Source organism: Carex rostrata, chromosome 26 (genome assembly GCF_964058835.1).
Source record: "Carex rostrata chromosome 26, lpCarRost1.2, whole genome shotgun sequence".
Classification (NCBI taxonomy): domain Eukaryota; kingdom Viridiplantae; phylum Streptophyta; class Magnoliopsida; order Poales; family Cyperaceae; genus Carex; species Carex rostrata.
Window position 1 is genome coordinate 2,204,572 of NC_135943.1, and position 13,703 is coordinate 2,218,274.

General features: G+C 34.0%; 2 protein-coding genes across 4 annotated transcripts; one reads left to right on the top strand and one right to left on the bottom strand.

Annotated features, from left to right (window-relative positions):
- Nucleotides 1-4,784: 4,784 nt before the first annotated feature.
- On the top strand, nt 4,785-9,768 carry LOC144544215 (Leucine-rich repeat protein kinase family protein). 2 transcript variants are annotated; one of them, XM_078292634.1, is made up of 13 exons: nt 4,785-4,961; nt 5,048-5,183; nt 5,638-5,709; nt 5,817-5,888; nt 5,977-6,048; nt 6,130-6,201; nt 6,312-6,383; nt 6,751-6,857; nt 7,411-7,596; nt 7,956-8,288; nt 8,485-8,739; nt 8,910-9,043; nt 9,286-9,768. In XM_078292634.1, the coding sequence occupies exons 1-13, from the start codon at nt 4,883-4,885 to the stop codon at nt 9,496-9,498; spliced, it is 1,803 nt and encodes a 600-aa protein (XP_078148760.1). In that variant the 5' UTR covers nt 4,785-4,882; the 3' UTR covers nt 9,499-9,768. The 2 variants fall into 2 exon arrangements, with proteins under 2 accessions (XP_078148760.1, XP_078148762.1); XM_078292636.1 differs by lacking the exon at nt 5,977-6,048.
- Nucleotides 9,769-10,674: 906 nt separating this feature from the next.
- LOC144544443 (NADH-ubiquinone oxidoreductase) lies at nt 10,675-12,864 on the bottom strand. 2 transcript variants are annotated; one of them, XM_078292952.1, is made up of 2 exons: nt 12,445-12,864; nt 10,675-10,974 (listed from the first exon to the last, which is right to left on the bottom strand). In XM_078292952.1, the coding sequence occupies exon 1, from the start codon at nt 12,731-12,733 to the stop codon at nt 12,449-12,451; it is 285 nt and encodes a 94-aa protein (XP_078149078.1). In that variant the 5' UTR covers nt 12,734-12,864; the 3' UTR covers nt 10,675-10,974; nt 12,445-12,448. The 2 variants fall into 2 exon arrangements, with proteins under 2 accessions (XP_078149078.1, XP_078149079.1); XM_078292953.1 differs by having other exon boundaries at nt 12,418-12,864.
- Nucleotides 12,865-13,703: the final 839 nt, after the last annotated feature.

Sequence of the window (13,703 nt, forward strand, 5' to 3'; positions counted from 1 at the left end):
TGGATTTTGAAAACTCGAATATTGAGCCGTAGCATAAAGGCCACTATGCTATCCATAGCACCCCAGCCTAACTCTTAATTTAAATTAATATTACAAATTATGCATAATTAAGTTCAAATTTATTTATGAACCCCGTATCAAATTGCAACACTGTCATAATTGACATCAGTTTAATTTGAATAGGTTTTCTTGAGCATCAATCTCTCCACATAACAAACAACTTAAAATCATTTCTGAAAAAAAACTTATTCAAAACTGATTTTTAATACATGAGGATAGTTTGATATTTTATATATAATTTTTAAATTTACCACATTATATATTTTTTAGTTAACACTACCTTTTCTAATTACTACATCTTAATTCACCATACTACTTTTAAATATCTTACAATTCACATGAGGATATTTGGTCTTTTAAATATAAATTTAATATCTACCACATTATATACATTTTACTTAGCAGTACTACATTATAATTTAATTTTACTTGGTCAAATGAGAGGTGTGTTTCTGAAACAAGCTTTGAAATCCCACAACCTTTTGCAAAGAAAGCTAGATTGAAGTTGAAATCAAACAAAAACTAAAAAGGTAAAACCGTTAATAGAAGATTATGTTTATTAGTGTAAAAGATAGTAGAAAAAACATCATGTATATTCTTTGAATTTAGTAAAAATAACACGGTCTTAAGCTTGAATGATTGTCGGTTTAAAATTTGAATAAATTTTTTCATAAATGTTAAAATTTGAAAGGTTAAACATTTGTCTTTCTCTTAAAAAAATGGTCTTAAGCTGCACATGTGTGCAAAGCAACACGAATGCATCGATAGTGTGAGAAAAATAGCACGGCGGAGCTGGCTCCGTCACGGAACAGCACAACACGTGTTACTGTTCCGTGCTGTGACTCACGTGTCGCGTGCCGTGACCACCCCTTGACATTTTGGTCACGGCACGGCACGTTTTTTCCACTCTATGCACCGATTTCATTACTAATTAATTTAGTTACAGCTATGATTAATTACTAATTAATTGCATTCCTGTAGAGTTAATCAGTTAAACGAACGAGAACTTTTTTTTTTACAAACATCACCTTCTGAATTTATTTCTTTAAGAGATTTTTTTTTATATAAAATTAGCGTCCATCTTAACGCCTGAAAAATCAAATTGCCACGTCAAATTTTAAATTGAAAAAAAAACATTGTTATATGCTCTAAAAATCCTTGTCTTTATTACTTTTCACATACATGGAATGGATCGAAGGTTCAAAATCATGACGAAACAATTCAAGTAAAAACTATTAATATAGTGTCTTTATCAACATCTATTATTATTAACAGTGAGGGGTGTCAATGGCACCCTTTTACCTGTTTATCCGATCTGTATCGTATCCGAAAACACGGGTAAGGGTAGGATTTTTTTTTCTGTTAGCTAATCAGGTACGGGTAAGGGTAATGATTTTTTTTTTGTTATCTTACCCGTTTTCGTATAAGATAATTTTTAAAAAATAAAATTATATATAGATATATATTTGTATGAAGATGATACATGATACAATAAACTTTTTGTATTTTATTAAATTTTCATAATACAAATTAGTTGTATTCATTATTATTTTTTTCTTATTTTGAAAAATATTTTATCAAAAACACAAATCGAAATATTAATGACACTTTTTTATTCGTTTACCCGACCCGTACCGTATTCGAAAATATGAGTAAGGGTAAAGATTTTTTTTCGTTATCATAACGGGTACGGATATGAAAATATCTCCACCCGACCCGTATCGTACCCATTGACACCCCTAGAGCGCTCACATAGGGAGCAGATCACCTGCCCCCTCAGTCACTGTGGGGTGGGGTCGGATTTAGGATGGGTGGGGCCGGGTTTAGGGTTTGGGGTGGGTGGAGCCCACTAACAGTGACTCTGGGGCAGGAAATTTCTGCCCCCAAGGGGGCAGGAGATTCGATCCGCTCACATATTAACGGACCCCCACTTGACAGAGAATATTTTATTTTTTATTGAAGACAGAGGGAATATGAAGGAACAAAACAAGAGGCGCCATGTTTGTTTTTTTAGCAACATACAGAATCCATGATCTAAGCAGTACTATAATAATACAGAGCAGAATTCAACAATCCATATGACCCAAAAGGCCTTATTTAAATCATGTTTTTTAAAACTTTTTTCTGCATTAATCATTTGTAATTCCTACTGTATCGTGAATTTTACAAAAGATTAAAAAGTTTTAGAAAATAATGATCCTACCCAAAAAGATAATGTTTACCTAATGCAAACTAGAATGCTATAATTTTTGTTTAAAAAATAGAAGTTATCTCAAACATCATTTTGAGTATATTTTACACGTACCCACAAGATTTAGTTGTTAAAGATAACTAAATTACATTATTTTGAACTTTTAAAGACCTAGTTTTAAGTAAAAAAAAATGTTCCGAATTATATTAACATCTAAGTATCAAATATGTTCACTCACGTCACATCATTAACACTCTCGGCTGATTGATTTAATTTTCTCTTCTTATTTATTATTATCAGATGACTCATATTTTGTCATTTTTGTGAGTTTGTAAATAGATCGAGTTTGTATTTTTTTAGTGTGAATTTTTGTATGATTATTAGTTTTTTTTTCATATTATATAGATATTTCAGTTTTACAAAATATTTTTTATGTCATAATATATTTAATTGTAATATACTTTTACAAAAAAAAATATAATTATTAATATTCTAACTTATTCTAAAATATAATCTTCCGTTAATCAACAAATACCTTTTTGAGAAATTTAGATATATACCCATCATAACTTCATCAATTAGATATTTCCCCATCAACACTTCAAAATTAGTTATTTGCCCATCTAAACTTATCAATTTTGGATATATCCCTATTGAATGTTTTAATCAATAAAAAAAATGATTAATATTATTAAAAAAATAATATGATATTTTTTCCCTTCTCTTCAAATCTGATATGATGTTTCCCTTAATATTGATACGCCTGATGACTCTAGTTGAAGAAAAGAGAAATATAATCCTTCTCAGCTTCGTTAGGCCATGGCATCGTTCTCATATTTCATTTCTTGTTTCTCTTTGCTTTTGATTGTCCAATCAATTGATATTCTTGCTTGCTTGATTCTTTGCCTGGGCTTATAACAATATTTAAATCGCACTAATGCATTCTTCAGTTCTGTGTTAAAGGTTTCATTACTAACGTAGGTCTTAATCCACATTACTGGGACTCATGCTTGGAGAAGCAGCTGACAAGGTTTCTTTGCATTAGAGACGAATATTCTGAGGGATTTTCATTGTCCAGAAATCCATTTTGACAACACCCTCTCAAATTGATTGGTAATCCAATAAATAAGAAAACAAAACGGAATGAATAAGAAGGTATGAGCGGAAAGGGCAAAAATGTCATATTATTTTTTTAATAATATTAATCAGTTTTTTTTATTGATTAAAACATTCAATGGGATATATCCAACATAGATAAGTTTAGATGGACAAATAACTAATTTTCAAGTGTTGATGGGGAAATATCTAATTGATGAAGTTATGATGGACGTATATCTAAATTTCTCTACCTTTTTTACTATTCGCCAATCGCCAGTCTTGCTCTCCTTTCTCCTCCCCACCGATTTTCCTTCAAAATAAAAAAAAAGTTAGTGTTTTTGTGTATTTCAATATTGTTTATGAAATTTTATGTTTCAATAGGATATAATGTTAAAATTAGTGTTTCTTTAAAGATTTCAAGCATGATGCTCAAAGAATTATATATATTTGGAATTAGAATTTGAAAATTGGTAGTTGTTATGATAATTTAAAATTTAAAATCGAGAAATCAAATTGTGTTGCTTATTATTGAACAATGCCATAAGAAAAGTAAATTATAAAATAGGATAATTGAGAACTTAGAAACTAAACATGATGAGTATTAAGTACTTCAAATGTAAGTACATCATTTTTTTTATATTTTAAAACAAAGTTACTATAATAGTTTATATTGATTGTGAAAATATGAATAAAAAGACAAGTTTTGTACATGCAAAATTTTCTGAATTTGAAGTTTTTCGTAAGGATAAATTTTGAACTTGAAATTATGAAAATTATAAAATATAAAGTTTCAAAACTTCATATTAGATTCGATTGAACCGTAAAATTACTACCTTGATTTGAAATTATAGAAATTAACAAGCTACAAAATAAATGTAGTCGTATTGAATTGTTGGTGGTTATGGAAAATTGAACACTTTGATGAAAGAAAAGGAAAATGAAGTATATGGGACAATTTGTTTAAATTTTAGAAGGATATTTTGTTATAATTTTTTTTTATATAGGTCCTTTGTTTTTAAATTTTTAGGAAGAACAATATTTTGTAAACTTTACCACTCTTCTAATGAAAATCAGATCTTTATCTTTTCTTTTTGCAAAAGTATCAAGACTCTTTTCAAATGAAATAAGACTTTTTAACTTTTCTTTTTGCAAAAGTCAATAGCATTTGAATAGCATTTGATATTAAACCAGGTTCAGCCAAAATATTCGTATCCTCCAACTTTTGAAATCTCCGACGCAACGGCTAGGCGCACGATCTCCAATGAGCTTGTTTTTTGTTCCCTCTCTCTCCACATTAATCTTTCTCTCTCTTCAATGTGCCTCGATCAGACTTTCTGAAGCGAAACCCCACTGCATCAGTATCTATAAGATCATGTGCACCCGGTCCACGCGCGGTCTGGTCTCTAGATTTTGGTCCGATCATAATTAAAGCACACTTCCCCCAATCTTTACTCTTTTTACCACGCACTTGCACTCGCACACACACTCACACACACACACACACACTGTGAGTCTTGTGACACAGAGAGAGCCATGGAGAGACTGATCCCTTGGTGGAGTTTAGCTATCGTGGTCTCTCTATCAATGAGCGCGATCGCCTTGACTCCAGATGGTAACAATTTTGTCTGATCATCTGTTTTTTTTAAAAAAATTTTTATTCCATTTTTGTAAAATGTGGGTGTGTTTTGGGGGTTTTAGGAGAGGTTTTAATGGAGTTAAAGGAGGCATTTAATGATACAAAGCGAACGCTTAGCAGCTGGAAGATAAGCGACCCAAATCCATGCGGCTGGACTGGAATCTCTTGCTCATTTCCTGACCTGAGAGTTCGTTCCATGTAATTTTTTTTTCCTTAATAACCGCTCTTCTTTTCTCTCTTTCCTTCTTGTCAAATCACACACAATGTGTTGCTTTGTCTGTAACTTTCAATGAAATTTCCTTTTATAATGAGAAAATTAAAAAAAAAAGGTTTTAATAGCCCTACAAAAACATGGTAGAAATTTCCCATTCTCCTCAATCATTTCTTTATTTGGGGATCTTAAAAAGCCCCTTTTTATCACTTATTTGGGAAAGAAAGAGTAATTGGGACAATTTTTCGATGTAAATGGGTAAAGATGAAGGTACTCAATGGTTGTCCTGAAGGTGTAAGCTGTACATTTCAAATTATGTAGAGATCTCCTGAAAATTATATATAGAGGTTCAGTTGGCAAATACATGAAATGAACTGGTCTGTTTGTAAAGTAAAATTTCTTGACCCCCCTTTTGCGTTTGTTTCTTGCGGCTTGATGTAGAAACTTGCCATACATGCAACTCAGCGGTATCATATCCCCAAGCATTGGCAAGCTCCATAAACTCCAAAGATTGTAAGAGCAAGCTAGGAACCCTCCTTTTTTGTTTCTTTTCTCTTAATTTTGTTATACATTTTTCGTTTTGTTCCAATGTTTTATGTTTTTTTTTTTTCATTTTGTAGGGCTTTGCACCAAAACAGCTTACATGGTTCCATTCCAATTGAAATCAAGAATTGCACAGGGCTAAGAGCTATGTAGGTTTTCTTTCTTATACTTTTTTTCCTTTATTATTTTAGTTGCCACTTCAATTATAAGTAATGCAAATGTTTTCTTACTCGAAAGATATTTGAGAGCCAATTATTTACAAGGTGGAATACCTCCGGAGATCGGCGAACTCATTCATTTGACCATCTTGTACGTATACTTAACACGATTTCTATAGCTTTTTGTCTGTCTTGTTAATTTTCTTACCAAGTGTTATTAATTTTATTATAGGGATCTTTCCAGCAACTTGCTTAGAGGAACGATACCTCCAACCCTCGGCCGCCTAACTAATCTGCGTTTCCTGTGAGGATTTGGCTATTTACTTTTTGGTCCATTTGGAACTACACCTGACATTTATTTTTTTCTCTATACTGATATTTCTTTTTGTTTATATTTTTTTTTTGCCGCCCCAGAAATCTATCAACCAATTTCTTTTCTGGTGAAATCCCAAATGTGGGAGTTCTTGCAACTTCCAAGAGCACCTCGTAAGTTAACCCTTGTTTGAAGTATTTCTAATTTCAGCAACAAAAAATAAATAAATAAAGTTCGACCCTAAAGTTGTTGGAAGTTGGATGCAATTTCATGTGCACCAAAAATATCATTCATAGGCATTGGAAAAATAAACTTGGATGGAAACAACTCATTCCATGTTCTTAAAAGTACATCTGCATAGATGATGAAGATATTCTGGTTATTTTTAGATAAATTTTTTGGGAAGTTGCAAATTTGTAACATTTACAGATATTTCCAAAGTCATGTTGGACACGTGCTTGTATGATTTTATAATGTTCGTAGGAAAATTGTGTCACTATTCCCTTGATTTTCTATCACGATAACCCATGAATAAAACAGGTTTGTTGGAAATTTGGAGCTATGCGGATTACCAATTCAGAAGGATTGCAGAGGAACGCTGGGTTTCCCAGCAGTTCTACCTCATCCCGGCTCTATCACATCACAAGGCAAATTTATGATATATTTTTTAAAAACTGAATATCTGTTTCAGATGATGAATCTTAAGATGAGCTGTTAGCCACCCCAATTTCTTATGGTTAATTTCACAAAGTGCACCGAGCATTTACTGTGGTTGCAGATTATACTTAATGTTCTTATTATAGTTAGAAAATGACAACCAACCATGAAAAATAAGCATAAGATTACTGCATTGCCCTGAAATTTTCATATTGTGCCAACAATAAAATAACTTTCTAACCAGCTCATATTAATAGGTTTCTGACTCTAAAATCTGCTTGGCTTAATCATGGTTCCTATTTACTATCAAGTCCAATTTGGGGTTGGGTGAAAAAGTATCATTGAATTAGTGGCAAATTGCACTTTAAATATAAAATTACCCTCTTTCCTGGTTTCGTCACTATTTCACGCAACTCTGGGCCTAGCAGTTCCAACTCCACTTAATTTTGCAAGCTAGCTCAACCTGCCTCAGTTTCAAACAGGTTAATTAGAATTAGGGACAAATTTGTCAAGATTAACACTCATATCATACTAACATCACAGGGGTATCACCGATTGCGACAAACAGGACATCGCATTTTCTCAATGGCCTCATAATCGGCTCAATGTCAACAATGGCTGTTGCAGTGGTTGCAGTGCTAGTTTTCCTTTGGATTTGCATGTTGTCAAGAAAGAGAAACTTCGATGGGAAATATGTTAAAATGGATAAGCAATTAGCGCAAGATGCAAGTATGATTTAGAAGTCCTTTTAATTTATCGTATCTGTAGCTAGGATAGTATTTGCTGGTACTAGATTTAACTACTACAACCATCTATCCTTCAGATAAGCATTTGAAATAATTGAAACAAAAACTGAACCCAAAAGGTATGAAAAGTATTTTAACGAGGGGAGTTCTGCTGCAACCTAACTGGTAAAAGTGTCTGAGTAGTTTGTACAAAACTATTAATTAAACTGAGCTAGTAAAACTAAAGAAATAAAAATAATTTAAGAAGGTTCAATTGGTTGTAACCAGAGGTTTCAATCATCAGTCAAGGTAATTGTTTATCACCCTTTTTTACAGTTCTTATTGTTTAAATACTTCTAATAGGCACTAAACTTGTAACCTATCACGGCAACCTTCCATACACATCAAGCGAGATAATAAAAACAATAGAGCTACTAGATGAAGATGATGTGGTTGGATCAGGTGGGTTTGGTACGGTTTACAAGATGGTGATGGATGACAACAACATGTTTGCTGTAAAGAGGATCGAACGGGGCCGGGAAGGGCGGGATTGGAATTTCGAAAAAGAGCTGGAGATATTGGGAAGCATTAGGCATATAAATCTTGTTAATCTACGGGGCTACTGTAGACTTACTTCTGCAAAGCTGCTTATTTATGACTTCTTGGCCTTGGGCAGTTTGGATCGTTACCTGCATGGTACATGTATTATTATTATTATTATTTTTGTTTTAAACATGTTTATATCTTTCAACTTACAGCACACCAACGCAACTAAGAATATCCTCAATATTGCTAAATTACCCAGCTTCTATGGACATGTATTTCTTTACAGCTTGAGGTGATAGTAATTGGGATTTACTATCGCGCATCACTAAATTTTCTGTCATTTCAGAGGGGGGACAAGAGGATCAACCCTTAAACTGGAATGCAAGAATGAAGATTGCACTGGGCTCTGCCCGAGGTCTAGCTTACTTGCACCATGATTGCTCTCCTGCAATAGTGCATAGAGATATTAAGTCAAGCAATATTCTTCTTGACCCAAGCCTCGAGCCTCACGTGTCAGACTTTGGCCTTGCAAAATTACTTGTGGATGAAGATGCACATGTCACGACTGTTGTTGCTGGCACCTTTGGTTACTTGGCACCAGGTAATTACCCATCTGGGTCCAGTTCCATCTTTTTTGTTGGTTCTATATTGTGTTGGTTAGATTGGCATTGTGCTTTCACCTACTACCACTGAACTGTACCAGTGTGGTAAACTGGTACGGTACAAACACGACTGTAACTGTAAGTTATTTAATGTTTTTTTTTTTTGTAGAGTATCTGCAAAATGGACGTGCAACTGAGAAATCTGATGTGTACAGCTTCGGAGTTCTGTTGCTGGAGTTAGTTACTGGAAAGAGACCAACTGATCCAAGCTTCATCAGAAAAGGATTAAACATTGTTGGATGGGTGAGAAACATTTTAGATGTTGATTGCATGATTAAAAAACTGAAGTACCAAATCTCACTGTCATGAGTTCATGACTGTTAGATTCAGCACCCATGCGTCATGATTGTTTAATTCTTCTATTACCTTTTTCACCTTTCTTTTTCCACCATGACCTTCCACCATGCCCTAAATGTTAGATCCAAGCCCCCTAATATACCATTGTTTTACGTAACTTTGTTTTCATCATTGTCCTTTATTTTCAGTTAAATACACTGACAGGGGAGCATCGGTTGGAAGAAATAGTGGATGAGAGGTGCGACAATGTGGAGGTGGAGGCAGTTGAAGCAGTGCTCGACATAGCTGCCATGTGCACTGATGCAAATCCTGACAGACGGCCATCGATGAACCGGGTTCTAAAGATGCTCGAGGAAGAGATATTGTCGCCTTGTGTCAGCGAATCCTATTACGATATTTGAAACGGCTTGTTACAAGATGTATTGAGCGTACAATGAAACTGTAGCTGGAGAAAGTGGGGTGTTTCTGTTTAAGATCGCAGTTTTGTAGATATTTAGGGATTTACTTTTGCACGACTGGATCAATTGGCTCCCTTCTTGGGAGGTTTTTTGTAATTCTACCAAACAAACTTTTTTACTGGTATCCAAGTCATTTGGATCAATTTTAGTGGTTTTGTATATAGGACGACCTTTTCAGTTATAACATATTAGCCTTCTGTATTGTACTGCATTACCCATTTGCATCAGAAAATGAAAAGGCTGGAAGTAGATTTTGTTTAGTTCCCAAACCGTACAGTATTAGCTGAATAAATTTCGGGTGAATAAAAGATTATTTAAATTACAAAGCTATGTACACGCATGCTGCTTCAGAAGTAACTAAAAGGTAAATGATTCATACTCCTAGGCATCTGTTGATTAAATTAAAATGTTAGTACAAATACCAACTTCTTGTTCCCTGATCCTTGATTCTTTCTACTCTTTAAAAGGCACAAGACGAAAAGCGCTTTTTTCGTAGGTAAAGAAAGATACTTCGTACAACGGGCCCAATATAAAATTTATATAATGGAGAGACTAAAATTTATGCTCAGTTCATCATGGTACTGACAATATTCATGTAGCAAATCATAATACCGTGGCACTCTTTGTTAGCATACTGACAAATGAATTATTTAGGTTTGGTTTGATGATGTCAAAAATTCGTGATTCGGAATAATTCGAGTATAATTCGAAAATAATTCAGAATTATCCGGATCAAAAATCTCTAAGTGAACAAAAAAAAAAAACCAAAAAAAAAAATGTTCCAAGAAAAATTCAGAAAATTCACGAATTATTCGGATTTAATTCGGTCAAAGTTCAGTCAGCTAAATAATTCAACGTTCGGTTCGGCATCACCAAAAAGACGAATTATTCGGATTTAATTCGGATTTAATTCACGAATTTTGTGACTGAACCTAAAAACAAAAACAATTCTGACCATTATTAATCAACATAAAGACCTAAAAATATCTAGTCGTCAACAATGGTGTAACAAATTGATGATTGCAATTCAACGATGCAGAGATAAAAGCATGGAGGATTTGAAAGAAGATCCCAACCAGTCATAAACTACGGGGGAATATGGTAATCAAAATGAGTCAATTTGATGTAATAAAGATGTTTAATATAGTGAAAGGAATTATTTAACGTGATAAAAATAATTCACTCACAGAAATTTGTTTATCAATGACCCAAAATCAAGCTGAATAAAAACATGCACAGTTTACTGATATGATTATCAAGGAATACATAACAAAATATTTAAAAAAAAAAAGACAATCCTATTAGGTGATCAACAAAAAAAAGAAGGCAAAAAGCCCACCGCAGAGGAGTTTGAACCACAATTATTACATGAACAAGTGAACTTTAAAGCCCCCTACTTTCTGCCAGACCTGTTGTCCCCTGTATAAATAAAAAACGCAAAGCAACAATTAGAAACCCAGAGACATAATAAAATTGGATGGAAGTTGCAATTAGAGTATTGGAAAATTTTGACTAGTCAATAAAGTGAAATGCATATATATTTAACAATCACTTGGAGTAAATTACTCGTAAAATGATTAGATTTTATTCAATTTTATTTATCAGCTTGATGTGGCTACACTATTTTTTTTCAAATCTTTCGAGTTGTTAATAGTTCTAGGCTATGAACAAATATTTTTTCAAGTTGTGTATCAGATGTTTGTGCAGATTAATCCCTCAAAGGTGATTAGGTTGCTGTCCAGTAAATTTATATTAGAGCCAATTCACAACAGAAAATAAACTAGCATCAAAGAGAACTAACTAGAAAAAAATATAACTTATTTACTGGACCAATTCAGGTCTGCATTGAGATGTATATACTGGTATTACACCTTGCTGGGTCAAACCAGACTGCCTGGGCATAACAAGAATCCGAGGTTGCACTTCTCAATTGGTGGAAGTAATGAACTAAAGAATAATTCTATAGTTTCTATAAACCAAGATGTTAAAATCACTTTAGCAAATCCAGACAACTTAAAAGTAGTGCTTAATTTTTAGTACTTAAAACAAACCTATATTATTTGAAAATAAGACAGAGCAACAGAATATCCAATTAAACACCATGGTTTGAAAAAAATGCAGAGCAATGAAATATCCAATTAAACACCATGTGGTTTGACCTTAACAAAAACCGAAAAAATAATGTAATTTTAAAAATCCCTCCAGTACTAATGGATAACTTTCTCTAGAAACTAAATTAAACATCTACCGGAAATGAGATGCTTTAGCATTTTCTTATGAAAAACCATGAAATACTTTTAACAATAAATAAAAAGAGAGATGCTGAAGCAGATGGCCAGTGACAGACTCTCAGCCAAATTTAGCAGCATAAAACTCAGTCAAAATAAATCAACCATCAAAGGATCTAGGCCTAAATCAGTGACGGAAATAGTGGAAAAATTCCAGCCCTCTTGCAACAACCATCAAAGGTTCTAAGTTTAACACTATAGTTAAGGAAAAACAAATTAATGGTGAAAAGATCAATAGATAGAGAGTTCTGAAAGAAAACAAAGTCCAAAATAAAACAAAAGGCCAACACAATTACCACGCAGTGACTTTTTAGGCCATAGTACATGATTTAATTCATGACCCATAAACTAACAAGACCACAAAAACAAAGAGAAATGGAACAAAAGTCCAAATGCACTGGTTCTTAGAACTACCCCAATCTGAACAAAATATAACACAATAAGGATTCAGTTTGCAGATAGGTCACTCATACAGACAAGCAAGCAACTACTTTATGTAATTATCTAGCCCTAAATTGCAAATCGAGGACAATAACTCGTCAAAGAATCTAAACAATAAGTACGAGGGGTATACATAAGAGAGAGATTGAAAGGCGCTCACAAGCTTAGGAGGAAGAGGAGGGGGGCTGGTTGCTGCGGAGGAGGAGGTCGTCGTAGGGGTCGCGGCGGCCGGGAGCCTGGCTGATCTGCGGGTCCCAGAAGAGCTGAGCGTTGAAGCGGTCAAAGGTCCAGAAGCCGTAGGGGCGGAGAGGGAGGCTCCAGTTAGCCTTGGTCTTGTTGCAGCGCTCCTTCATGCGGTAGACGTGCTGCCTCTGTGCCTCGTCGCGCGCCTTCGGATCCTCCATTGCACGCAGGATCAGGTTCTCTGCGAACTCCATTACGAACTTCATCTTCTTCTTCTCTCTATCAACGGAGAAACTTTCTTCTCAAGAGTTTTCCGATCTACCTTAACTGGTTCGGGACTGGGAATTCCGATTATCCGCCGGTGAGATCAAAAGAGAAAGTTACGAGGTTGATGTATGGGTTGGGCCTTTATGGGCCGTGCTTTGACATTTGTATGGAGTCATGTACAACTCTGTTCTCGGTATACAGTTAGTCAGTTACAGTCCGTTGCAACGTGAATTAAAGAATGAAGTTGAAATTGAAAATTCATCTGATTTTAAATGACGTTGAAATCAATTTACATTACTAAGATTAAAAGAATGAAGTTGAAACATGTTCAATTTACATCAAGAATCTGGTAATTGGGGCATCATGCAACATGTTCAATGTTACATCGATATTCCCTATAGTTAGCCTACGGGCGTTTTAATGATAAAAATAAAAAAAAAAATATTGCCTATAGTTCTACACATCCCCTAAAATCCTTTTATTAATTTGCAGTTGGTTCATATAATCATATGATGGTTCTCACCGAAATTTTTATTAATAGAAAATATATTAAAAAAATATCCAGATTAGAGAACACTTTTGATTTTTTTCGAGATATAGGGAAAACGTTTTGATTTATCACGGCCTCTGGCCGTTATGGCTTATCACGGCCAGAATTAACACTAATTACTGCACTTATTAAAAAAAAAAAAAAAAAAAGAGTTCCTGGCCGTGATTGATAATCACGGCCAGAATTCAAATCCAGTGCAATATCTGACCGTGTAGAATGAGATATGGACACGTGTAGAATGAGATCTGAGTTTGTCCATTTTAATATGGCATATATGCTGGCCGTGATTATCAATCACGGGCATGAAATTTTTTTTTTTTTATATTAAATAAGTGCGATAATTAGTGCTAATCTTGGCCGTGATAAGTCATAACGGCCAGAGGCCGTGATAAATCAAAACGTTTTCCCTATATCTCGAA

What these genes read in the sequence shown, in the direction of transcription:
- LOC144544215 (XM_078292634.1), top strand. Translation starts at nt 4,883, where the DNA reads ATGGAGAGACTGATCCCTTGGTGGAGTTTAGCTATCGTGGTCTCTCTA. An exon ending in GACCTGAGAGTTCGTTCCAT is followed by an intron (nt 5,184 to 5,637) that starts GTAATTTTTTTT and finishes GGCTTGATGTAG; the next exon opens with AAACTTGCCATACATGCAAC. An exon ending in GATTAAACATTGTTGGATGG is followed by an intron (nt 9,044 to 9,285) that starts GTGAGAAACATT and finishes CTTTATTTTCAG; the next exon opens with TTAAATACACTGACAGGGGA.
- LOC144544443 (XM_078292952.1), bottom strand. Translation starts at nt 12,733, where the DNA reads ATGAAGTTCGTAATGGAGTTCGCAGAGAACCTGATCCTGCGTGCAATG.